We start from the raw sequence: 27,998 nt of genomic DNA on the forward strand, positions 1-27,998 counted from the left end.
AGACAGGAGGAATTATATAATTTGGGCAAAATATCAATTTACTTTAGGGGAAGCCAGCATCCTAACAGAGGACTGTGCACCCCCGGCAACTTTCATTTCATTTCAAGAGGCTGAAACCAGAGCTCTGTATATAATGACGAGATGCTCATGTCTCCGCCCTAACAATGGGAGTCGTGGAAGTATACAAAACTTTTTTTGATATACTCAGAGGACCATTATTAGCATGTTTTAACCACTCATCTATAAATGGTAGATTATCAGACACGCAACAAGAAGGTCTGATCTCATTATTACTGAAACTGGACCCAAGTGGTGTATATATAAAGATCCAGTTGTAACGGTTGTTGTAAGTATTGGACCAAGGTGCAGCGGGAACGTGTATACTCATCTTCTTTATTTATTGAAAAGAAGGAAAAAACAAAAGAAACACGTATACAAAACAATGAACGCCACTAAACAGTCCTGTCAGGTGCACATACACAAAACAGGAGACAACTACCCACAAATCCCATTACAAAAACACCCCTATACATAGGACCTTCAATCAGAGGCAACGAGGAACAGCTGCCTCCAATTGAAGGTCAATCAACAAACCCTAAACATAGAAGTAGAAAACTAGACTGCACATAGAAAAACACTAACCTAGAACATAGACCAAAAACCCCAGAACACTCTAAACAAACACCCCTCTTACATAATACCATAGCCCAACAAACCCCGAACCACATAAAACAAACACCCCCTGCCACGTCCTGACCAAACTACAATAACAAATAACCCCTTTACTTGTCAGGACGTGACACCAGTCCATTTAAAAAAATTGGAGACCTCTTACACGTATTGTCAGATATTATTAATTCTAATCAGACAGGTTTTTTACATGGACGATACATTGGAGATTATATAAGACAAGTACTGGAAACAAAAGAATACTATGAAATATCGGGGACACCAGGCCTGGTTTCATAGCTGATTTTGAAAAGGCTTTTGATAAAGTACGACTGGAGTTTATATATAAATGCCTAGAATATTTACATTTTGGGGAATCTCTTATTTACATTTACGTCATTTAGCAGACGCTCTTATCCAGAGCGACTTACAAAATGGTGCATTCACCTTATGATATCCAGTGGAACAACCACTTTACAATAGTGCATCTAAATCTTTTAAGGGGGGGGGGGTTAGAAGGATTACTTTATCCTATCCTAGGTATTCCTTAAAGAGGTGGGGTTTCAGGTGTCTCCGGAAGGTGGTGATTGACTCCGCTGTCCTGGCGTCGTGAGGGAGCTTATTCCACCATTGGGGTGCCAGAGCAGCGAACAGTTTTGACTGGGCTGAGCGGGAACTGTGCTTCCTCAGAGGTAGGGGGGCCAGCAGGCCAGTGGTGGATGAACGCAGTGCCCTTGTTTGGGTGTAGGGCCTGATCAGAGCCTGAAGGTATGGAGGTGCCGTTCCCTTCACAGCTCCGTAGGCAGCTTCTTATAAAATGGGTTAAAGTTATGTATAGTAATCCTAGGTGTAAAATAGTAAATAATGGCTACATCTCAAAGTTTAAAACTATCTAGAAGGGGAGTAAAACAAGGTTGTCCACTATCGGCATATCTATTTATTATTGCCATCGAAATAGTAGCTGTTAAAATTAGATCAAACAATAATATTAAGGGATTCGAAATCCGTGGTTAAAAAATGAAGGTGTCATTGTACACTGATGATTCATATTTTCTTTTAAAACCACAATTAGAATCTCTCCACAGCCTCATAGAGGATCTAGATACTTTTGCTATCCTCTCTGGATTAAAACCAAATTATGATAAGTGTATATATGGGGGATACAATCTTCCCAGCTCTGCAGATTTTGCTGTGAGGAGGAAGAGTCATTAGATCCTTTATTTTGGTATTGTCCATATGTAGCTCGTTTTTGGTCACAGGTCCAGGAATGGCTGAAGAATTGCAACATTTGCCTAGAACTAACGCTGCAGATAGCTATACTGGGTGATTTGAAAAGCCATAGTCAATCAATCAATAATATAATAATTATTTTAGCAAAATTTTTATTTTTAATTTACAATCTCTAGAAGCTATGAGAATAGAAAGGTTCAATACTTTTGTGAAGCATCACAGCACAGTTGAAAAATATATGGCAAATAGAAATCCAAAATGGATGGTGTTGAGAGATAGATGGGAGGGGTTGAATGGAGCTGAAGGGTGGGACTAATAATAAGATAGCCAATGTAAAACATATGGGGTCTGTAAAATGTATATAGGTTCAGAAATTTGGTGAAATAGAATAGTTACAAATAGAAATCAAACTGGATGGACATCAGAAATAGAGGAAGGACTAAAAACAAACAAAATATAACTATTGTAAAATAGATTGTGTCTGTAAAATGTGTATAATATGTATAAACTGAAGGTAGAAGCCTAAGTGTTCTTTTTTTATTAGTTCACTCCAATTGGGGGAAGGGTGGTAGGGTTTGCAGGGAATAATAAAGGTATATTAAAATAAAAAGTATGTATATCTATATAGGCATGTGTATGTATATATGTGCATATGTACGTGTACGTATATGGATATATATATTTACCAACAAAAAAAAAGATATGGGGGATTGGAAATGATGCAGACAATTACATTGATGGAAGCAACAATCTTTCCGCAATATTAAGCTGATCCACCCCTTAAAAAAACAAACTAAAAAAACAATGGGAGTCGTTGTCCCAAAGGTAGGAAGGCAAGCGACAAGCTTAGGTCTGCATATTATGCCCATAGAAACGCAGTGAGCCCTCTCACTTTACCTCTTCCTCTCTGCTGAAACTCTCACCGGAGAAAGCATCCGATTGAGCGAAACAGCACCCCTCTGACTTACGTCCGATACATGGTCTACACATACTGAGACAGAGGGGTGCTGTTTTGCTTGCTCCGATGCTTTATCTGAGGTTGAAGCGCGTTTCTGTCGGCGTGCGTCTCGGTCCAAAAAATTATCAATATTTCAATATTTTATTTGGATGGGTAAGGAGGTACGGGTAGAGCAGGCCACGACCTCTAAGGCCCGCCCATATTGCCGGCCCTGTCTGGTTACATTGAACAACACACCAGCATTTCAGATTTTTCTGTATAACAAGAAATAAACAACCAAGTTGGCTCTTTTACAATGGGGGTCAATGAGAAAGAATGTTTGTTTTCCCCAATTTGTTGGGCGTGGTCGAGGGGAATTCCTTCTTATGACGTGATTATCGATTCAGAGTTTTGGCAGGATGATGCAATAGTAACCGTGCCATTCCAAACACTTAAACCAGGAAAATGTATACAAAACACAGCGGAATATGAAGTGGATAATCCCATGTGGGAGGATGAGCCTAAAATGAAGAAAATCTGCCCAAAATTGTAGGAGATATTCTCGCAGCTTAGAATCCTTAGCGTATTATAAAATAATATTAAAAGTGCATGCCTTAAAGATGCAGGCCAGGCTTAAATCAGATCAGCGGTAACCCGCATTAGCCAACAAATGCATTGCTTTTCATAGCTTTTGTTTAGGCGCTGTCGGAGGTATAACTGCGTTAAGAGCTGTCAAATCCACAAGGGTCCCCTGCGTTACCTATTGCAATTGGACGCACCTAGTCACATGATAAGTAGAAATCCCATGCAGCAGTTTGAACACTGGAATGTGTGAAATAATCTACTCCTCAATTGGGCTCACAGATTTGACAGTTTTAACGCAGTTAAGGTTACTACAAGCTTTACTGTTGATCTACGTGTACACACGCAGGTGGAGTGGGATTTTTGGAGTAGCGGACACCTTTATTAACGTGATACCCTCACCGGTTCCACTCCCATTCACTAGGGGGCAATAGCAAAGTTTTAATATTTTAGTCTTTCCATTTTGTGAAAGCAAGGAAGAATTGCCTTCCCTTGCTAGTAGCTGGAAGCATGGCTAGCTGGCTTTAGCCTGGCTAAAACATTTCAAGCTAGCTTGCCTTTTTACCTTCCCACATCTCCATGTGAAATAATCAGATCTATAATAAAAAAATATGCCCTGGCAAATATTTGTATACTTGCCGGTGTAACCTAAAACATTATCCCAGTTTGATATGGTGCTTGTGTATTCATTCCCATATCAGCTAAAAATAGAACATCATGTTTTGGTAATAGAGAAAAATGCACGTCTAGCTAGTTGACTACAGCAGGTTCTACCATTTCACAATAGCCTGAATCAATAGTTATTACTTCTAAACTAAAATGCCTTTTGGGGTGGATTCTTGTTGTGTGGTTTACTGTTTGAACAGTCACTGAGAATATATTTCAATATCAATGCAAAATGGGCTACTTTGATGTAGCCTACAGATTAGATCAAGGAACCAAGCGACAACACTACCCCCACAGCTGCGGAAGGAATGATACAGTGTGTCTCAATTTTCAGGTAGTAAATAGCATGTTGAATGGCGGAGTTTACGGCAAGGAGCCGCCCCTTTTTTGCAACACTCCGAATCTTGCGCCCGCGTAGAGCTTGTAGTAAGCTTTACACCAAATAATTTACGTATACACTAGATGACTGACAGGTGGCACTCCCCCACCATTGTAAAAAATTGCTTGGAAGCTATAGAATGCATTTGTTGTCGCCACATTTATTCTATTACAGACAAGTTAATGCATACTTTTTAATGATATTATCTGAGCTAAACATAAAAATGTTAATATCTCCGCTACAACAAGAAAAGTACTTAAATACATGCAATTTTGTCCTTGAAACAATTAATTGAAATACTGTAGAACTCGTATGGAGGACTGCTTTTCTGGGGAGTGCCAATATGCCCAACCGGTGGCTTCTAAGCCTCTCATTGACCAATGCATAGCATCAGCAATCCAGGGTTTATATACATCATTGGTTACACCTCTGACACCGGCTAAAAAAAGTGATCTGTTCGTTGGCTAACGCAAATTACCGCCTCAATGTCTTTCATCCTTACAAAATGAACTAACTCAGTTATCCAAAAGGGTCCTATTTAACTTACAATGTGTTTCAATAGCTTGTAAAAAGAAATAAACAAATGCTGTACTATAGAAAATATTGAATGACAGCAGCATGCATTTGAAGTTCAGAATACGTTTGAGTTACTGTATATGTACAGTATGTGGAAAAGTATATAAATCAAGCCCACATCTGGGCAGTTTGTTTCTGTATTGTAAAGAAATGTAGCTTTTGTCCTTCTGTGCTTTCTGTATGTCTTTCTGTCTGTCAGTGATGGTTAACGTCTGTCTGTCTTTCTGTGTGTTGGTCTGTCGGTGCATGTGTTTGTCTGTGCTAGATTACGTCTATTTTTAGTAGTCTGTAGTAGTCAATGTCAGTCTGTCTGTCAGTCCATCTGTGCTAACAAACGTCTGTCTGTTTCTGATAACTAACATTAGTCTGTCCGTCTGTCTGTCAGCCTTTTCATCCATCCATCCGTCTATTTGGATAGATGCGTTTGCTAAATGGCATATACACTGAGTGTTCAAAACATTAAGAACACCTGCTATGATCCCTTATTGATGTCACTTGTTAAATCCCCTTCAAACAGTGTAGATGAAGGGAAGGAGACAGGTTAAATAATGATTTTTAAGCCTTGAGACATGGATTGAGTATTTGTGCCATTCAGAGGGTGAATGTGCAAGAAATATAAGTGCCTTTGAACGGTGTATGGTAGTAGGTGCCAGGCGCACCGGTTTGTGTCAAGAACTGCAATGCTGCTGGGTTTTTCACACTCAACCTGTTTTCCAGGTGTATCAAGAATGATCCACCACCCAAAGGACATCCACACAACTTGAAACAACCGTGGGAAGCATTGGAGTCAACATGGGCTAGCATCCCTGTGGAACGCTTTCGGCACCTTGTAGGGTCCATGCCCCGACGAATTGATGCTGTTCTGAGGGCAAAAAGGGGTGGGGGGAGCAACTCAATATTACGAAGGTGTTCCTAATGTTTTGGTATACTCAGTGTATATTATATTATTGTATATATCCATCTATGTGTGAGCTCTATCAGTTCAGACAGCCAGTCTATCTCCTCTGTGCCTCTCGTCCAGCAGCGTCTCCAGCTCTGTGATCAGGCCTTTGAACTGGATCCTGTTCGCAGGGTCATACTCCCAACACCTCCTCATCAGAGAGTACACCTGCGCACGCGCACACACACACACACACGCGCACACACACACACACACACACAGAAAAGAAGAAAGGGAGAGAGATATGTATGAGTATGTCGCACGTCATTCCTTCACAGGAGAGGCATTTGAAAAACAATTCTCTCCATCAAAATGCGTTTGACAGAAATGCCTTCGGGAACATGTGAACTTTCATGTGCCTTAATAACAAACTTGTATGCCATCTTTAAATAAGAATATAATTGTTAAATTACAAGCCTAGTTGGTTTAGCCACGGAAAAATACAGGAACCTTCACGCTAGCCATGATTGGCTGAGATAATGGATGGGCTGGACATGCCGAGAGATGAGTTCGGATTGGTCTGCCATGTAGCATGCTTCTGTCTATAACATGAGCTGCTCAGTATGTAGATAATCCTTGCTACTGAAGCTTTTTTGAAAGATATGTAAGGCATGTAGAACTGCAAAAGCGTTGCTTCTGCTCTCAACAACATTACTGCCCTGAATTTAGCAGGCACTATATCGACAAAGATCAGTGGGAAAAAGTTGTGATGGACTACTTTTTGCACATGGTCAGTGTGAACCCGGAGTGACTTGTCACAACGGGCCAAACATGCTGTACAAACAAAACGGAAAAGACACAGGACTTCTTACTTCGTTAAAGGGGTTCCGGTCTGCCATGAAGCATTCCTGCATGTATATGGGTAAGAGTCTAGCTACATTTTCAGATATCATACGTTTCTAATTTAGGCAGAAAGCCCTTTTCATTGCAAGTTAAAGAGTATTGTTAGCTAGCTAGCGAACCTTAACTTGATTGCTCGCTAGCTAACAATGAACCTAGTTGGTTAGCTTTAGCTACTTACAGATTCATACTACTGCATTTTATGCGTGGTGGCTAGCTATGACAATCTGTTTGTCCTCTGTCCTTTGTCCCCCTCCTCTGTTCCCTGACATGACTGAAGCACCATCGAAACAAAAACCCACACACAGAGTGGGATCCAACTCCAGGGGTTGCAACACTTCAAGTATTTTCCGAGAAATTCCTTGTGCAGACAAATCAGTGGTTTCCATAAACTCAACAGCTCTTTCTTTAATCATTCCAGCATGAATGTATCGGATGCACACAGGAATAAGTTCTCGTTTAGATTGATCTTTATATTCATCTGCTAGTATGGCGAATTACGTGGAAGACGCAGAATGAACTTAATCTTTTATCCTCCACAGTAACAACGATGCTGCACACTCCAGCAACTCGTTCTGAAGTTTGGGGCTCATAAGCGGGGCATTGCGAGGTAGCTCATTAAGCCTGTTTTGTATTTCTGAGTCATACTTTGAGATGAAATTGAAGATTTCTAAAAAGTTACCTTTGTTGATTGCCTCTTCGGTTTCAATATGTCCTCTGAGTGGAATATCCTGCTTTGCACACATTATAACAATATCTATGACCACTTTAACATGTGCACGGTTTCTTTCTATAAAATCCATGTTTGCATCACCATGTATTTGGTCCAACACAGTCCCACGACTTCTAGGCCCATGGGTCGCCTTGTAGGATTCAAATTTTGCAAGGGCACTAGCATGTCATTTGCTATTCTCGTGTTTGCAGCAAGCATTTCTTGTGAGTTTCCAGTTTTTAAATCCATCTCGTACAAATCTGAATTCAACATTTGCCACAGGAAAATTCCTACAAAACTTACAATAAATTGTATCTTTTGCTTTACTATACTCAATCCACACGAACTGGTCATACCACCTTGAAGAGAAGCAGCGTGATTTGCCATTCATCATACTTGAAGGGAACTTTTCTACCTTTGGTTGACAAGCTGTTTCATCAACGACAGACCTACTGCAGGTTCACCCCCGCCCGCAGCATCAGGAACGAGAGGAGACAGTGGGGTATGCAAGCATGCCTGGCTCAACATGGCATTGGCGGTTGTGATGGCGATTGCGGTTGTTTCTATCCTGGCGCCACCTGTTAATGTCTCATTCTGGAAGCTATCGGTAGATTGATCCAAATTATTTTCTGGCACACACTCCTTTTCCTCCAGACGTCTTTTTTTGAAAAACCTAGCGATCGACATTTGGTTTGCCATAAAACTACTAGAACTACTAAATTACCTTAGCTGGTGAGTCAATTTGAGTAAGCTAACGTGGTAGAGCTTGCTAGCTTATGCGCTACAAGGTTTAGCCACGTGACATTGCCAGGTTGTTCAGGTAAACCACCGTATACATTTTTTTTATGTAACCAATAGTCGGAAGCCAACTTGATTGTCGCGGACTATTTCTTTGTTATATTATATTAAAATTACCCATAGAAAATAAATCTTAAAAAATTTAATAAAATAAATACAACAATATTGAATAATTTATGGAACTTTTTGGGGGTAGGCCTGAGATCAAACTGCTACCCGTGGCTACGCCGCTGTATTACACAGGTGCACCTTGTGCTGTGGACAATAAAAGGCCACTCTAAAATCTTCCGTTTTGTCACACAACACAATGCCACTGACGTCTCAAGCTTTGAGGGAGTGTGCAATTGGCATGCTGACTGCAGGAATATCAACCACAGTTGTTGCCATAGAATTGAATGTTAATTTCTCGACCATAAGCCGCCTCCAACATCGTTTTAGAGAATTTGGCAGTACGTCCAACTGGCCTTACAACTGCAGACCACGTGTATGGCTTTGTGTGGCCGAGCGTTTGTTGCAGAGTGCCCCATGGTGGCGGTGGGGTTGTGGTATGGGTAGGCATAAGCTACAGACAACGGACACAGTTGCATTTTATCAAAGGCAATTTGAATGCACAGAGATACCGTCACGAGATCCTGAAGCCCATTGTTGTGCCATTCATCCGCTGCCATCACCTCATGTTTCAGCATGATAATACACAGCCCCATGTCGCAAGGATCTGTACACAATTCCTTCAAGCTGAAAATATGCCAGTTCTTACATGGCCTGCATACTCACCAGACATGTCACCAATTGAGTATGTTTGGGATGCTCTGGATCGGCATGTACAACAGCTTGTTCCAGTTCCCGCCAATATCCAGCCATTGAAGAGTGGGACAACATTTTATAGGCCACAATCAACAGCCTGATCAACTCGATGCAAAGGAGATGTCGCGCTGCATGAGGCAAATGGTGGTCACACCAGATACTGACTGTTTTTCTGATCCACACACCTACCTTTCTTTTAAGGCATCTGTGACCATCATGCATATATGTATTCCCAGTCATGTCAAGTCCATAGATTAGGGCCTAATGAATTTATTTGAATGATTTCCTTATATGAACTGTAACTCAGTAAAAATCTTTGAAATTATTGCATGTTGCGTTTATATTTTTGTTCAGTATAATAATTGAAAAATATTTAATCTCAGCACTTTCTATTTTTGATATAGCAAACTATGCAAGTAACTATTTCACTGTACCGTTTACACCTTCTGTATCCTGTGCATGTGACAAATAAACGTGTGCTTACCAGAGACGGAAATGTGAAGAACAAATCGACCTTACCAAAGTCAGATTAGGAGATATGCCAAGGACTTTATTGAAGTCTACTACTTTGACCACCTTTCGTCTTAATCTTTGGTTGTTAACTACACTAACTTACTCTGTTTAGCCCACGGCCTCACATGGGAATCTACTTTTATCCAATATAAAAAACAGCACAAAATAACAATAACGAGGCTATATACAGGAGCTACCAGTAGGGTTGCACATTTTGGTGAATATTCAGAGCTGGAAACTTCCCGTGGGAATTAACAGGAATATATGGTAATTAATGGAAATATATGCAAATTAATATTAATACCATTTAAATGGAGATGTTTTTTTGCATTGGATATATTTACCATATCATATGGAGACAGAAACATAAACCTTTTACCTTATCATAAGTAGACAATTGCAAATGATTAAATCCTTCCAATATAAATTTTAAAAACTCTTTAGTTACGAATTTAACTTTAATAAAATGAGTTGACTCTTCACATGGGATGATTTCACAGAACAACAAAAGAAAGGGAATATTGAATGATCCATCGCATCTCCCAAAAACGTTTTCAACATACATTTGTAAAATGATAGTCTAGAAACTAAAGCTTTGGTTGTCTTCCTCTCAGGCTTCCATGTCTTCTCCCTGGATCTCCTCAATGTCCACCTCTTGAACATCAGACTCTGAGGCCTCATTTTCACTGTCACTTTCCAACCTTGGATGGCTCATTGTCAGGCTCAAGAAGCTTCAAATTTGCCCGCATGGCCACCCATTTTTTAACCCTTGTATTGGTCAGCCTGTTGCGTGCTTTGATGTGTGTGTTCCCAAACAAGGACCAGTTGCGCTCTGAGGCGGCTGATGTTGGTGGGATTTGGAGGATGATGATAGAGGCAACAGGGGAAAGAGCCTCAGATCCAAAGTCCCTTCCACCAGGTGGCTGATGCAAATGATGGCACGACTGCCATATTGCATCTCCATCCCAAAGCCCTTCTTGGAAGTGTACTTCGCCAGACTGCCAAGAACCTTGCCCTCATCCAGGCCAAGGTGGCGAGACACGGTAGTGATGACACCATAGACCTTGTTGATCTCTGCACCAGACAGGATGCTCTTGCCAGCATACTCGGGGTCCAAGAAGTACGCTGAGGTGTGCTTTTTGATGTATTTCAGAACTGCAGTTTCCCCTGCTTGGAGCAACAGTGAAGTGGGCAAGGCAGTATGGACTTCTTCTCTTACATCTGCAAGCAGAGTCTGAACATCGGACAGGATGGCATTACCTCCCTCAATCTGTGCAATGGCTACTGCTATAGGTTGCAGGAGTTTCAGGCTGCTTACCAGTCTTTCCCCAAAATACATCATCCAGGAGGATCCTCTTGATGGGGCTGTCCATATCGGCAGACTGTGATATGGCCATTTCTTGGAGAGACTCCCCCTCCAGGAGACTGTCAAACATGATGACAACACCACCCCAACGTGTTTTGCAGGGCAGCTTCGATGTGGTGCTCTTATTCTTCTCACTTTGCTTGGTGACAAAGTTTGCTGCAATAACTTGATGACCCTTCACATACCTAACCATTTCCTTGGCTCTCTTGTAGATTGTATCCATTGTTTTCAGTGTCATGATGTCCTTGAGGAGCAGATTCAGTGCATGAGCAGCACAGCCAATGGGTGTGATGTGAGGGTAGGATTCCTCCACAGACCAAGCAGCCTTCATGTTCGCAGCATTGTCTGTCAACAGTGCAAATACCTTCTGTGGTCCAAGGTCATTGATGACTGCCTTCAGCTAATCTGCAATGTAGAGACCAGTGTGTCTGTTGTACCTTCTGTCTATGCTCTTGTAGAATACTAGTTGAGGGGTGGAGATGATGTAGTTCATTATTCCTTGCCCACAAACATTTGACCACCTATCAGAGATGATTGCAATACAGTCTGCTTTCTCTATGATTTGCTTGACCTTCACTTGAACTCTGTTGAACTCTGCATCCAGCAAATGAGTAGATAAAGCATGTCTGGTTGGAGGGGTGTATGCTGGGCGAAGAACATTCAGAAATCTCTTCCAATACACATTGCCTGTGAGCATCAGAGGTGAACCAGTTGCATACACAGCTCGAGCAAGACATTAATCAGCATTTATCTGACTACGTGCCTCCACTGATTCCAGGAGGACCATGAGCTGTTGCTATCGATAAGGTGTCTGATTCATAATTTTCACCTTGAATGGAAGAAGAGGGACTTTTGTCAGAGGTTGCTTGTTGTGACTGCTGAAGGAACTTTATGCACTTGGCCAGATGATTCTGCATCTTTGTTGCATTCTTCACATATGATTTGGCACAGTATTTACAAATGTACACAGTTTTTCCTTCTACATTAGCTGCAGTGAAATGTCTCCACACATCAGATAGTGCACATAGCATTTTCCTGTAAAGATTAGGAAAAAATGAGTTAAAAAAAACATCAAATACAATTCTATGTAAGATACATGTTGATACATGTTTGTAAGATACATGTTTTAAAATGAAACAAATGTATGGAAACAGGTAAATGAACACTCCTCAGTTAACAGGCTCAAGCAAGCTAAAACCCACATGGTAGCAAAAACTAACTAGCAGAAATTGTTAATAAGTTAGAAATAATTTAAACACACTTTGCTGTAGGCTACTATTTACTAGTTAACAAAAAAATCATGTCATATAAAATATATTCACCCCACCAAGTATTGTAATCAAAACTTACCAGAAAGCATGTAGTCCTTGGCTCAGACAGTGTAGTAGTGTGGGCTCAATAGCATCTCATTAGTGTGCAAGATCTTGAGAATCAGCTGTACATGTGATGGAAGAATGCACTGTGCATGCAGAGGGTTCCAATTCCATTGAATTGGGGATAGTTTAACCAAAATATGCCACAAGACCTAGAATTGCCTTGTGTATCCCACAAAAAAAGTTCACTGTTATAGGCAAACTTTTTGGATGAATTTAAGCAAAATTCCCCAAATTCCAGGGCTTAACTTCCCATGGAAAATTTCCCGGAAAGTTTCCGACCCTTTGCAACCCTAGCTACCAGTACCGTGTCAATGTGCAGGGGTACAGAGGTTAGTTGAGGTAATATGTACATGTAGGTAGGGGTAAAGCGACTATACATAGATAATAAACAGTGAGTGGCAGCAGTATTAAAAAAGGGGGTCAATGCAAATAGTTGGGGTAGCCATTTGATTAACTGTTTAGCAGTGTAATGGCTTAGGGGTAGAAGCTGTTAAGGGGCCTTTTGGACCTAGACTTGGCCCTCCGGTATCACTTGCGGTAGCAGAGAGAACACTCTATGACTAGGGTGACTGGAGTCTTTGCCAATTTTTAGGGCCTTCCTCTGACACCACCTGGTATAGAGATCCTGGATGTCCGGGAGCTTGGCCCCAGTGATGTACTGGGCCGTATGCACTACCCTCTGTAACACCTTGCGGCCAAATGCAGAGCAGTTGCCATACCAAGCGGTGATGGAACCAGTCAGGATGCTCTCGAAGCTGTAGAACTTTTTGAGGATCTGAGGATCCATGACAAATCTTTTCAGTCTCCTGAGAGGGAATAGACGTTGTCGTGCACACCACACTTCCAGGTCTCTGACCTCCTCCCTCTACGCTGTCTCACTGTTGTCAGGGTGATCAGGCCTACCATCCTTGTGTCGTCTGCAACTTAATGATGGTGTTGGAGTCGTGCGTGGCCACGCAGTGGTGTGTGAACAGGGAGTACAGGAAGGGACTAAGCACGCACCCCTGAGGGGCCCCCGTGTTGAGGATTAGCATGGCAGAAGGGTTGTTGCCTACCCTTACCACCTGGGGGCAGCCTGTCAGGAAGTCCAGGATCCAGTTGCAGAGGGAGGTGTTTAGTCCCTCTGTCCTTAGCTTAGTGATGAGCTTTGAGGGCACTATGGCGTTGAACGCTGAGCTGTAGTCGGCGAACAATATTATCACGTATGTGTTCGTTTTGTCCAGGTGGGAAAGGGCAGTGTGGAGTGCAATGGAGATTGTGTCATCTGTGGATCTGTTGGGGCGGTATGCGAATTGGAGTGGGTCTAGGACATCCGGGAGGATGCTGTTGATGTGAGCCATGACCAGCCTTTCAAAGCACTTCTTTACTACAGACGTGAGTGCTACAGGGTGGTAGTCATTTAGGCAGGTTACCTTGGTGTTCTTGAGCATAGGGACTATGGTGGTCTTTTCGAATCATGACGATATTACAGACTCGGTCAGGTAGAGGTTGAAAATGTCAGTGAAGACACTTGCCAGTTGATCAGAGCATTCTGAGTATGGAGTCCTGGTAATCCGTCTGGCCCTGTGGCCTTGTGAATGTTGACCCGTTTAAAAGGTCTAACTGACATCAGCTACAGAGAGTAGGTTCAGTGCATGGTTCAGTGTTGCTTGCCTCAAAGCGAGTATAGAAGGCATTTAGCTCGTTTGGTAGGCTTGCGTCACTGGGCAGCTCATGGCTGGGTTTCCCTTTGTAATCCGTAATAGTTTGCAAGCCCTGCCACATCCGACGAGCATCAGAGCCGGTGTAGTAGGATTCAATCTTAGTCCTTTATTGAGGCTTTGCCTGTTTGATGGTTGGTCGGCGGGCCTAGCAGGATTACTTATAAGCGTCCGGATTAGTGTCTCGCTCCTTGAAAGCGGCAGCTCTAGTCTTTAGCTCAGTGCGGATGTTGTCTGTAATCCATGGCTTCTGGTTGAGATATACATTTACGTCATTTAGCAGACGCTCTTATCCAGAGCGACTTACAAATTGGTGCATTCACCTTATCATATCACTGTGGGGACGACACGTACATATCCCAACCAGAACGTACGTACATATCCCAACCAGAAGCCATTCATGTTGTCTTTCCCTTTAAATCGCCATAGAAACGGCCCCTCTCAATGCAGATTGATCTTGGTTATAGGCAATGAAAGCGAAGGATCTGGAGTTCAAATTGACGACGGTATCACGTTGATTTTGATTGGTCCAACCAGCGGAAACACCTCTAAATAGTAACGTTTCTATTTAATCAACACTGTCAAGTATAAGTATATTAAGGTTATAATATTGTAGAGAACAATCTAATGATTCATTCTGGATCATTTGTAATGACATAGGGCAAAGAAAACTATGTTTTGACATTAATTTCATAGCACCCTCTTGAATTGCCCCATTTTTCTCTGCATTCTACAGCAGTGAGTGAACGCCGTAAACATTGACTTTGATACCCCAGCACCTGCTCGGAACCATCGGCTGTGCAGGATGTTCTATTCCCACTCATTCCTATTGAGGATAGTTTTAGTATAGAATAACACTACTGAATGTGTATTTAGAAAGGGTACTATTATCTTTAGTTTGGAGCGAAGTTGCCCTTAGACGCTGATCTTGGGTCTATTTAGCATTTTCCCCACTAATGGTTAAGCTTAGGATTGGGGGATCGGAAGCTGATCCTAGACCTGTACCTCGGGAAAACCTCATCCCGGCACTTTAGCTTTCAGATGAAAGAGAAGGAAAGACTACAGCCTTGGTGAACAGATGACACCACTTCCCGGAGTTCTCTTACCGTGTCTGGGCAGCGAGGTGGACAGGGCAGCCTCCTGCCGGCTATCAGCACTTCCACCAATCGGGTGAGAGTCATCAGACCTTTGGTTGGATGAAGCATCTCCGAAAATACCTGTGAACAACCATGTCACATGATCAAAACCAAAACAGATGGCCGTACCTACACCCTAGTCTTTTCTCTCAAAGTATACACTCATGCACTTCTTCCCATGCATTTAAAAGGATTGGATTGGTGCAAGCTTGGGGAAGGAGTTTTCTCCATATTTCTTACTGTAGTAATTTTCTTTAAAATCCATGAAGTGCACACTTAGGGAGAAAGGTCAGAGTATTGAATTGCAGAATAATTTGATCCCATAACAGACAAGGGCTAGCTTGATGAACTAAGACATCAGATACAGTACATGTTAAAATGTCTGACTCCTAGTGTTTTGTCAAATCAATAAAGTTTAACAAATTTGTATGAAACTATTTTCATAGTGAAGTGAGGTAAACACAGAGAGAAAGTTCTTTACCGTGGTAGGACTGCTGCTTGTCTCGCAGTAGGTCATCAGCTCATAGAGGGTCACTCCGAAAGACCACACGTCAGACGCAGGGTAGAACTTGCAGTCCATCAGGCACTCAGGAGCATACCTACAAGACAACACATACTGTAGCAAAATGTTTTGCAAAAACACCTGGAGATAACATTTCTTATTGTTCAAGTTGAGGTAGTCCCTCACTTTTTTCAGTTTGATTTCTTCCGTTTGGTGTCTACTTATCAATGAACACGACCAAGGTAAATATGTCAGCTAATGTCAATACAATGAGCCCCAACCTGTCAAGATCATTAGAGGTTTTAATCTGATCCATCACAGATAGCAATGATAGACTGGCTTCCAGGCTTTTAAATGGTATGTGACCTTATCTCCTTAACTTTGATTTGGGAGTGAACCATCAAGTTACGTTCTGGGACCTGGCCTTGTCATTCTATTTCTAAGTTGCTCACCAGAACACAGGGCTGTCAGTCTCCTCTTTGACTGTGTAGTAACTCTTGTCCTCCTTCATGCTCTTGGTCAGGCCAAAGTCTCCGATCTTCACCGTGCTCTCGTTCTCCACCAGAACGTTCCTGGCCGCCAAATCCCGGTGGATGAACCGCTGGGATCCCAAGTAATCCATTCCCTGAGAGACACACACACACACACACACACACATTTTCACTTGTTTTTATAGTTTGTTTACTTTTATAGCTATTTACCTGGCAGTCTTGTGGTTTCTAGGAGTCATTGAAACATTCAACACAACATTCCATATAGTACTAGCCAGTTACCAACGGTGTTCATTTCTTTGTAAGTAGCAGAAAGTTCATATAAATAAGGACTGCAATGCTTTAGAATGTCCAACTCTCTCCATAATCAGAAACCGCAGTACATACATAAATACCTATAGGGGCTAGTTAAAACAATGAAATTCCATTTTTGGGGGTATTAATAAAGCTCCATACTACAATACCTGGCAGATCTGGAGGGCGTAGTGGAGGAGTCTCTTGAGGTCAGTCTGGTGTTTTCTTTTGGGAAGGTAGTCCTTCAGGCTCCCCGCTGGCAGGTACTCCATAATCAGCTTAGTGGTCCTCCCACCTAGACAAAGAAACACGATTTTCACACAAGTGTGTGTGGTGTGTGTGTATGTATATTTACATACAGTATACATTTATGTGTGTATGTAGGATTGCATGCACTGCCATCCTCACCCTCCTCGCTACACACTCCTTTGTATTTGACGATGTTGTGGTGGTAGAGTTCTCTCATGGTATCTATCTCTTTTCTCAGGTGGCAGGCCAGCTGGCCTTTGCTGTTTGGCTTCAGAGACTTGACCGCCACCAGCTCCCCTCGGCCGTCCCCACGGGGGTCATACAGACACAGCTCCACCTTACCAAAGTGACCCTGCACAGTAGACACACACATCACAAGAACAATTCTAGAATAAAGCACGCCACAGACATAATGAACACATACTAACCCAAACAAGTACAGTTCATATCTGTACCACACACACGACATACCTCAATCATCACATTACAGGGGTATTACTAGGATGAAAAAAACTAAGCGGTCACCTCGCCACTCATATTTTGGGTTCTGAGCTCAAGGACGCATTGGGGTGGCAGGTAGCCTAGTGGTTAAAGCGTTGGGCCAGTAACCGAAAGGTTGCTGGATCGAATCCCCGAGCTGACAAGGTAAAAATCTGTCGTTCTGCCCCTGAACAAGACAGTTAACTCACTGTAAATAAGAATTTGTTCTTAACTGACTTGCCTAGTTAAATTAAATATAAGAGATATTCTTCATGAATCAATGGCTATAATTAAAAAAAGTCAAAAAAAATGGATGTACCAATCCCAGCATGCCCCTTTTAAAATGAAGACAAGCACCCCAAAAGTAAAGTATACATGTATTAAGAGAGTCCCTACCTCTCCCAGGTCATCGATCTTCCTGAGGAACCTGGTATCAAACACAGTGGGGTCCACTTCCTGGATGGGCACCCTACCAGGTGGCAGGACTGGGTCTGGGGGAGGGGCCACAAATAGATAGAGAATGTGTTTGTATAACCCTATGTAAACACAGGCACACACACCCACACACACACACACACACACACACACACACTTGTCTGCATACACATGCAGGTGATAATGACAACAAGAACAACAGAGACAGATAAAAATGTGTGTCCTCTTACTCTGCTCGGCCACCCCGGTGAGGTCCCTGACAATGGCCCTGAAGAAGGGCCTCCTCTTGGGGTCGTAGTTCATGCACTTGGTGATGAGCTCAGCCAGCTGAGGGCAGTCTGGGGTCACCAGGGAACACTGGGCCGAGTAAAACATCTCCTTCTTCTCACGGAGAGAAAGAGAGGAGATGGATCAGAACCAAGACTGTTCCAATACTGATTCCAATACCTTGGAATCAGTGATATGCTATGAATATTGTAAGAATACCGCAGTCTACAAGTGTAAAAAAAACAGGTGTATTCAATGAAATAACTCAAGACCTCCCCTCTGAAATAGATACAGTGAGGGAAAAAAGTATTTGATCCCCCTCTTAAAGGGAGTGCTCCTAATCTCAGTTTGTTACCTGTAAAAAAGACACCTGTCCACAGAAGCAATCAATCAGATTCCAAACTCTCCAAGGATGTCAGGGACAAGATTGTAGACCTACACAAGGCTGGAATGGGCTACAAGACCATCGCCAAGCAGCTTGGTGAGAAGGTGACAACAGTTGGTGTGATTATTCGCAAATGGAAGAAACACAAAAGAACAGTCAATCTCCCTCGGCCTGGGGCTCCATGCAAGATCTCACCTCGTTGAGTTGCAATGATCATGAGAACGGTGAGGAATCAGCCCAGACCTACACGGGAGGATCTTGTCAATGATCTCAAGGCAGCTGGGACCATAGTCACCAAGAAAACAATTGGTAACACACTACGCCGTGAAAGACTGAAATCCTGCAGCGCCCGCAAGGTCCCCCTGCTCAAGAAAGCACATATACATTCCCGTCTGAAGTTTGCCAATGAACATCTGAATGATTCTGAGGACAGCTGGGTGAAAGTGTTGTGGTCAGAAGAGACCAAAATGGAACTCTTTGGCATCAACTCAACTCGCCGTGTTTGGAGGAGGAGGAGGAATGCTGCCTATGACCCCAAGAACACCATCCCCACCGTCAAACATGGAGGTGGAAACATTATGCTTTGGGGGTGTTTTTCTGCTAAGGGGACAGGACAACTTCACCGAATCAAAGGGACGATGGACGGGGCCATGTACCGTCAAATCTTGGGTGAGAACCTCCTTCCCTCAGCCAGGGCATTGAAAATGGGTCGTGGATGGGTATTCCGGCATGACAATGACCCAAAACACACGGCCAAGGCAACAAAGGAGTGGCTCAAGAAGAAGCACATTAAGGTCCTGGAGTGGCCAAGCCAGTCTCCAGGCCTTAATCCCATAGAAAATCTGTGAAGGGAGCTGAAGGTTCGAGTTGCCAAACGTCAGCCTCGAAACCTTAATGACTTGGAGAAGATCTGCAAAGAGGAGTGGGACAAAATCCCTCCTGAGATGTGTGCAAACCTGGTGGCCAACTACAAGAAACATCTGACCTCCGATTGCCAACAAGGGTTTTGCCACCAAGTACTAAGTCATGTGTTTGCAGAGTGGTCAAATACTTATTTCCCTAATAAAAATGCTAATCATTTTATAACATTTTTGACATGCGTTTTTCTGGATTTCTTTTGTTGTTATTCTGTCTCTCACTGTTCAAATAAACCTTCCATTAAAATTATAGACTTCTCATTTCTTTGTCAGTGGGCAAACGTACAAAATCAGCAGGGGATCAAATACTTTTTTCCCTCACTGTATCTCTCCTGGGTAAATAAAGGATACATTTTTTTTTAAAGAATAGTTAGGCTATGTCACAGGAGTCTGGGGGTGGTTGTGAGTGAGAGATTGTGTTGCTCACTGTCTTGTCAGGGAAAGTGTGGGTGTACCTCTATGAGTTTCTTGTCTTTGAGTGGGGCCTCTCCCTCATAGCAGATCTCCCACAGTGTGGTGCCAAAGCCCCACTTATCCACCGCAACACTCAGGGCCTGGCTGTTTCTCACACACTCTGGGGCGATCCACGGGATCCTCTCCACACACTCTGCAATACAACACAGCCTTGTCAGCTGGGGAAAAAACAGACACACAGAGACGCACACACCACACACACACCTTGTATGTTGAGTGCGGAGATGGATACCCCAGGGCTACTCAGTTTGATGAAGGGCCCAGTCTCTCCCTCTAGGCCATCCCGCTCCACTAGGACGTTCTTAGCACACACATAGCCATGGACCAGCTTCTTATCCTCCTGTTGGGGACAGAAACACGGGGAAGGGTCAGGTCTAGAGCCATATAGATCTATACAAGTTTGACAAACTACTACTACTGTATTGTCCAGGTTGGCACCAAGTTCCAAGACCATTACATTCTATATTAGATTATAGAATGCAATGTTATTATAATGGCACATTTCTATGCCTGATTCGTACTATAAGGTCAACCAGAATCATACTAGACCGGCTCTGGTATTTTCTTTTCACATTGTCCTTTCTACCACGGTTCCAGTAACTATGGGGAATGCATAACCAGGCCACCATTTTGGAGAAAAAAATTGTATAGACCAGCATAGGCTGGTCATGCTGGTGACCAGCCTTCTTTTTTTTTCTTCTTGTGCCTTCGCTGTGTTTTCGCTGGTCACCAGAATCACCTGCTTGACCAGCTAGTTAGCTAGCCTAACCAGCTAGACCATGCTGGTCAGACCAGCTTGTTTTTTCCCACATCAGGGCAGCCCAGTACAGCTCGGTTTGGCCCTGTAGTGTCAAATTGCAATTGTGTCTCGTCTCATCACGTCTCACCAGGTAGCTGAGGGCGCCGGTCAGTTGTTTGGCCACTTGGTACTTCCAGGAGGTGCTGAGTTCAAGACGATGTCCCCGCATGAACACATCCAGAGGACCCAGCGTCACATGCTCCTCCACAATGATATCTGAACAGCGACAACACCATACACACACACAGTTAGAGGTACAAAAAAAGTCTAGCCTATTTCAGATAGAAAAGTATGAGTAGGTTGCAACTTAATAAAAAAAAGAAAAATAATACTTTTGCTGTCAGAGACATTTTCCACAATATACGGTATATGCAGACAATCTATGTCCTAACCTTCAGCGACGCAAACTAATCAGCAGTATCGGGTCAACTTCCACAACTAAGAGCGTGAAGCGCAAGGCTAAACTTCTCCCTAGTTGTTGTCGTGCAGATATCATGTTGTAGGAGTGTGAAGGGTACACATGAACATGCACAGATACGTGTGTACATAGTCTTGCATGGCGCTCATCTGCATTAACTTAGGTTCTTCCTGCGGCTTGTGGCATATCGCAGAGTCTCAGTTTAAGAGTCAAAATAAGAGGAAGGAAGGAAGGAAGGATGACTTACTGTCATGGCTGCGAACACAGACACCGTGCAGCAGAGTGATGTGTTGATGGGACACCTGACGCATCATACTGACCGTTTCAAAGAAAGTCTGGCGGAAAGAGCTCAGTGTCAAAGGTCAGAGTCAAAAGTCAAAGGGAGAAGTCACAAGGTCAGACATGGGTGGTGGAGGGAGGAGCGGTGTGTATGTGTGGTAGCCTGCAGGTCAAATGACCTACTAGCCTCATGGGTGGAATGTTATTAATATTTTTCATAATTTCATAATTAATAAACATTATATAATTTTTTTTTAAAGCCAAAAATCCTGTTTCTATGTCAAACAATTTTGTTATATTTCAGTCTTCTGTGATGTATATAAAAGTGTAATATTGGGACGTAAACTCAAAATGTGGTACATTTCAACTCTATACCTGTCATGGTAGAGGTGTCTTCTTTTTTCTAAGCCCATAACCATGTGTGTGATGTGTATACTTTGAAAGAAAAGTAGATTTGTTTAAGACTACCAAGAAACACTCTGTGAGACCCTGTATTTAGCCCACTGCAATAAAAGGTTAATGTGTATGCCAATCACATTAATTTACAAAGCCACTTTTTGTTTATACAGTGTGTGTGTGTGTGTGTGTGTGTGTGTGTGTGTGTGTGTGTGTTCTCACCATAGAGATGTCTCTGTGTTGGGACCCTAGCACTTTCAGGACCACTTTCACCTCGTGGTAGGTTTGGGAACCCCACACATCCTTCTCTTCCTCACTCTTTATCTTAAATTTGCCAGCATAGATGTTAGTTCTGGTGCCACAGCCCAAGTGCTCCTCCTATATAGACATATGAGAGACACAGACACGGTTATGGACAGAATAGCGTTATTGGTCGATCGAAGGAAATTCAATAAAAAGTAGTATTGTCAGTGTAGGGCATCCTGTGCACACAAACATACTGTAAACACATAGTAAAGGCTAACATGCAAACACACAAGCACATTCAAATCCACACAAGCAGACAGACACACACACCTGCACTATGTCCTCGTTGAGGATCTTGTGGAAGATGACATGATTCTGTACGGGGTACGTCAGCTCCGCATTTCTCTTTGTCACCAGTAGCAGGTTAGACATTTCTGAAAAAAAAAAAAATAAATGAAATGGGAAAAAATCTAGACACACACCAATCTTCTCCCTCTGAAGTGAGAACAGGCGACAGAGCTGCCGAATTCAGGAAAACCCCTGTTACTGAGCAACATTTCCTGTTTGATAGTGGTATAAAGAGAATAACACATCCAGGTCTGGTGTATTGGTTGGCATAAGGTGCCAAACCTCTGGTCAGGGATTAGGTGCCGTGGTGATACACTTTAGAAAAAAGGGTTCCAAAAGGGGTTCTTCAGCTGTCCCCATAAACTGTTTTGGTTCCAGATAGAACCCTTTTTGGTTACAGGTAGAAAACCCTTTTGGGATCCATGTAGAACCCTCTGTGGAAACGGAACCAAAAGAGTTGTTCATGGAAACAAAAAGGGTTGTTCTATGGGGACAGCCGAAGAACCCTTTTAGGTTCTAGATAGCACCTTTTTGTCTAAATGTGTGTAGAATTGGGGCAGGGTATCATACCATACCTCTGGGCTGCGGAGGGCAGGCCTTGCGGAGCTGGAATAGGACTCCGTCTGTACTAAGTCTCTGGCCCCTCAGCTGTTCCATCAGCTCCCTGAGAGAGGGCTGCCTCAGGGCTGTACCACTCAGGCCGTAGCCTTCCGGCCCCACCTCGATCTTAAAGCTACGGTACGGATGGCTATCGGTCAGGTCCACCTACAGCAGGAGAGCCAAGAAAAAGAGAACAAGTTTAGGGAGTAATCAAGCCCATTTATTTACACAGACCGTTTTACAGCAACAAATTGTCACAATTCAGTTCAGTCAAATAATGGTGACTAACAAGATAGTCACTAACACGATAGCGCCGCCAGGTTTTTAAAAGTGAGAAAGCCTCACAAAAATGTTCAAATGTATCATTGTCTGAAAATGAGAGTGGCTGTATACATGTCTAAATGACTGTGGGTGAGGCTGATGGTGGAAGTGGTACTGTACTTCATTGCATTTGACAGTCAGGATGATGTGGTCATAGTCGATGCAGCTCCAGCGCAGCACATACATGCCCTCCTCGTTGCCCTCCTGACGCAGCTTGTGGGAGGTGTAGTCCATGCTGGAGGGGGAGAGGCCAAATTGCATCATGGGAAAAGGGGTGGATCAACTCAGTTCTACACTAGTATAGAAGTATTACTGTATCACTAGCTAGGTTTCCATCCAATTGGCGACAGATTTTCATCCGAATATTCTAAAATATGCGCAGTTTCCAACCAGTGGTGGGTTTCCACCAAACTGACTTGTTGCGAATAACAATCAGTGCACAGAAATCAGTGAAGTAGTGCACAGAAAATGTACTTTTTCACTTACATTTTCATGGACCGAATAAAAATCGAACGTTTTTTTATTTTTTTATTTTCCACTCGACCAATAGTGGTCACAAAAATTGTTCTGTTAAATAGTAAATGTGCCTCCTCTGGTCTTGGCACGTGCGCTCTAGCCAACAGCTCACAGATACAGTGCGGGTAGGCTACTCTACATGATGAGATTATTAGGGATAAGAGCGAGAATATTTGTATTTGTTAAAAGGCAGACGAGCATCGATCATCATGTCACCAGAATAAGACCCTCAATATTGATTGGAAGGAAAGGTGCATCAAGCTCATTACTGTGCACTTTCACCACACTATGAAGTTCATCATAATTTATTTAATCTGTAGCTGAATAAATTGCATGGTTTCCCGAGTCATAGTGAGAGAACCACACACCATATCATCGCGTGACTCCAAGTTCACTTCGATATGATCCTACCATGTCAAACAGACAAATGATCTGTCAGCAATTATAAAATTGACTGAAAATTCCTATTTCCAACACGGCTGTCTTGATTTTTTTTATCTATACGGTGTGACCTTACTCGCATAAAAACTGTAGATGGAAATGTGGTTACTGACAAAGATATCTGTATAATCTGACAAATTGACAGTATTATAAAAATGTTGTATTTTATTCATATTTACATTTTCTCTAACGAATTAATGGGAATATTTAAGCTCACCTGATTGGACCATGACAGCCTTCCTGCAGGTTCTGTACCACAGAGGGAGGGGCCACATCTGTACACAGGAAGTGATGTGCATCCACTGTCAAACGGAAGTATCCATCAATGAGGGTGGCAAAAGACAATGCCTCTGCATGGAAACCCAGGCTCAGTTCCTGTGGTGGAGATAGAGCGACAACAAATGACAATGGAGGTGCATGTCCAATATGAAAGAGAAAATGGGTAATAGAGTATACACTGACGGAGTCTCATTCAAGATTGCTCACTCAGATATTCAGCATTATTGAATGCTTAAGTTTCCTCTGAAGCTTAAACCTGCAATATGTAACTTTTTGGGAGACCCCATCAAATTCAATGATTCCCGTTCTTAAGTTTCGTTTTTGACTCTTTTTCTTTCGGTTTTGTATACCAGCGTCAAACAGCTGAAAATACAATATTTTTGGTTATTGCAAATATATTTCACATCGGTTTAGATGGTACAATGATTCTCTACACTATACATTGCTTGTTTTGTCACATTAACTGAAATTAGGCAAACTATTACAATTTTAGCAACCAGGATATGGCGATTTCTGCATATTGCACCTTTAAACCAATGAAACTTTACCATCTTTTTGTTGTCCTGCTTGTGGACAGTGACTGTGGAGCCCTTGATGTTGATGTGTGTAATCTCATAGAAATCAGAGAAGGTTTTCCAGTCATTCGAAAGGTCTTGAGCTGGTTTGTTCTTCCAGTTGATGTCGGTTTTGTACTTTTTAGATTTTTTCTTCTCTTTGGCAGTCCATGCATTCTGAGAAATAGATGAACATGAAATCTTTTTATCTCTTTATGAACAACATATCAGATGATATTTAGATAATAATGATAGATACAATGTGTGCCATAATTTACACATTCTAAACTACAAAATACTATACTCACATTCTGTTGCTTCCTCCGCCACTTGATCCCTGTATTTCCAGACACAAGGACTTGGTACTGGGTGGGCTGACCCTGGTTACAGGAAGTGGGAGTTCCTTCGATCTCCCCTTCGCTGTCAGTCACACGTAGCACTTCAGGCTTGTACATCTTTAATGAGACAGGACACCATTATATTAGCTTCAGGAACATCTTTACACATACAGTACTTTACACAGACTTTTAGAGTACCACCTGGTTCTGTCTTTGGCCCAGTGCCATTCTTTCTTTAATTAATAGCGTGTCTGCAAACATGGTTACGCAGTGCATTATGGGTACTGTAATACATCTAGCTACACACCTCACAGCCGAACCCACGGGTCAGCGTCTCCAGCGTAGCCAAGTATTTGACCTTGATGTCATGGGTGTTGACTTTGTTGTTCTTCACTGTCTTGTTGTTGAACTCGTTAAGGAAGTGCTGAAACACCCGGGAGATGCGGACTCGTGTCAGGAAGTTCCGCTGCTTGATGATTTGGTTCACGCTCTCTGGGATGTATTTGTTATAGCTGGGTGGGATGGAAAGAGATTTGGTTGAGTCGGGGGGTGTATGTGTGTGTGTGTGTGTGTCTGTGTGTGCATGAGTGTGTATAAGAAAGATGGTAACACCAGCTTAATTTTGAACCTCTTTGTGAGTGACGATTAGTTACCTGATCTGTCCTCCTAAATATGGGTTGCTGATGTTCTTCTCCAAGGCATTGTGTGTGATAGACAACACTGCCACTCCCAGGCACTCATTCTCAATACAGTGGGCCTCCTCTTCATTCTGAGAGTTACGCACTGCGGCCCGTCCCTTCAGGAAGTCATGCTGACCCTGGGAAAAGCCAATGCACAAACACATGAATCAGGATATATGATTGTGTATGCTAGAATTCTACATTTGAGGATACAACTGTTTTTAACTGTATAAAACTTGCTAAATTATACCTGGGCAAACAGATACTTCAGTGAGGCAGCCTCAAGGAGTGCGGTACCCCCTGATTCGGTCTTCGGCCCATTGCCGTTCTTTCTCTTGAGGGCATGTCTGCAAACACGTGGCACATTGTCATTCGCACCATGCCAGTTGGTGAAGTAGAACCTGGATAAAGAGACGAGGGTATTTCAATGTCAGTATGAAGTTTTTGTAAGAAAGTTATTTTTATCTCAAGTTTGCGCATTTGTAGACCAAAGTGCTGCTGCAATCGAAAATGGCTACCTCTGCTTTGTTCCTTCAATATTTGTGACAAACTGAGGAGCAACATACCCTTAGGCTTACCTCATGCGATAGTGAAGCTTTAAGCAGGTGCTCTCCTCGATTTTGAAGGTGTGATTGGGAGGGTACCAGATGTTCATGCTCTCGTCATACAAGGCAAACAGATTGAAGCAAAGAGGCGAAATGCCTAAAAAGAGAGAAATATGATTTCCCTCAACAAAGAACCAGCAAGTTGCTACCTTTCATATTCATTATCCATAACACACATTCAGATGAGCAACTCAGTAGAGAGAAAGAAGACTTGGAGTTTAGGGCTGAGTGAGAGATCTTAGTAAGACTTTTGGTCTGAGAGAGTTTACAGTCTGTGTGAGAGGGGTTTGCGTGTGAGAGAGAGCGAGAGAGCGAGAGACAGAGAGAGGGAAAGAGAGGGGAAAAGAGAAAGAGTGAACAAAGAGGGGGGACATAAACTATGATTATGTTACTGTATTAATTTCCATATATTTCTTTGTATGTAACACAGACTCAGACTCACCACACTTCTTGGCTGCCTCTGTGCACAGCTCCTCAGCAGTGTAACAACCCCGGAGAAACTCCAGCTGGTGAGAGTCTCGCAGGTAGAAGTGGACCTCGAGGCCCTGTGGTAATACAGGGATTGGCGTGAACTTGCCCTTCCTCGTCCTCTGCATCTTTACCAACAGTTGCCTGCCCATGTCCATTGCCTTGTTTCGAGGCATTCACTAAAGAGAAGATTATTGTTAAGAGGATGAAAATATCGCCATAGTAGGCTACTATATGGCTTTAATAAGTGCATAATATGTAATAGTGACTTTGATGTCATTTTAGCTCATATATTTAAAACCAGATTAATCCAAAATCATAGGCTACCTGAAAGTAAAAGGGAAAATCTGAGTACAAAATCATACAAAATCTATAATTGATGACAACAACAAAAATATTGTTCATATTTAAATCCATGTGTATCTTCAAAGAGCAGAATGTTCAACTCTGAGTATGTGAATTAAGGGAAATCCGAGGGAAATCTGAAACATCTTACTTACTTACAGTACTTACAGTAGACCAGTGACAATAACCTATGATGAAACGCCCTATGATGAAACTCACCTATGTCTTTATGCCGTCCACGAATGTCTGAAAAAAATAACTTTATCTTTCATGAACGGTCCAATATCAATGTAGGCTACTTATATCATCCTATTACGATGATGTTTTTGAGCATGTATCATTGATAAGGGTTTTAAATCCTGTACAATGAAGTTGCTAAGTCTCGGAGGTGGGTCTTCCAAGGAAGCGTCTTGTCAATTCCCGTAAACGCTGTCGCGAATCCACGCCCATGTAGTCGTCTATTGGTTATTTAGTCAATCAATAAAGTGGAAACAACAGTACGTTTTTACGTTCTGGAACGTTCAACTGTACGGAAATGGTGCTATACTGAACGGCCAGTTAAAAAACGGGGAGGGGACACTGTCAGCATGGCCACTCACTTTTAAATACGTCAGTCATTGCTTCAAGCCGCACCAAACCAACCGGCA

At 42.6% G+C, this 27,998-nt stretch overlaps 1 protein-coding gene across 1 annotated transcript; it reads right to left on the reverse strand.

The window, feature by feature from the left end:
* Positions 1-374: 374 nt before the first annotated feature.
* On the reverse strand, positions 375-27,825 carry LOC106568720 (tyrosine-protein kinase JAK1). Its single transcript, XM_014139300.3, has 25 exons — positions 27,571-27,825; positions 26,981-27,185; positions 26,512-26,635; positions 26,184-26,334; positions 25,907-26,070; positions 25,561-25,765; positions 25,224-25,370; positions 24,910-25,092; positions 24,300-24,457; positions 23,246-23,360; positions 22,780-22,969; positions 22,187-22,290; positions 21,833-21,988; positions 21,183-21,270; positions 20,606-20,733; positions 19,923-20,058; positions 19,700-19,851; positions 17,906-18,056; positions 17,637-17,731; positions 16,920-17,112; positions 16,682-16,806; positions 16,179-16,351; positions 15,706-15,823; positions 15,195-15,305; positions 375-6,147 (listed from the first exon to the last, which is right to left on the reverse strand). Exons 2-25 carry the CDS (start codon positions 27,180-27,182, stop codon positions 6,022-6,024), a joined length of 3,495 nt encoding a protein of 1,164 aa, XP_013994775.2. The 5' UTR covers positions 27,183-27,185; positions 27,571-27,825; the 3' UTR covers positions 375-6,021.
* Between the last annotated feature and the right edge of the window lie 173 nt (positions 27,826-27,998).

Source organism: Salmo salar, chromosome 14 (assembly GCF_965601325.2).
Source record: "Salmo salar chromosome 14, fSalSal1, whole genome shotgun sequence".
Lineage (NCBI taxonomy): Eukaryota > Metazoa > Chordata > Actinopteri > Salmoniformes > Salmonidae > Salmo > Salmo salar.

What these genes read in the sequence shown, in the direction of transcription:
- LOC106568720 (XM_014139300.3), bottom strand. Translation starts at nt 27,182, where the DNA reads ATGCCTCGAAACAAGGCAATGGACATGGGCAGGCAACTGTTGGTAAAG. An exon ending in AAGCTTCACTATCGCATGAG is followed by an intron (nt 26,335 to 26,511) that starts GTAAGCCTAAGG and finishes CTCTTTATCCAG; the next exon opens with GTTCTACTTCACCAACTGGC. An exon ending in AACACAGAGACATCTCTATG is followed by an intron (nt 21,271 to 21,832) that starts GTGAGAACACAC and finishes TCTTTCCGCCAG; the next exon opens with ACTTTCTTTGAAACGGTCAG.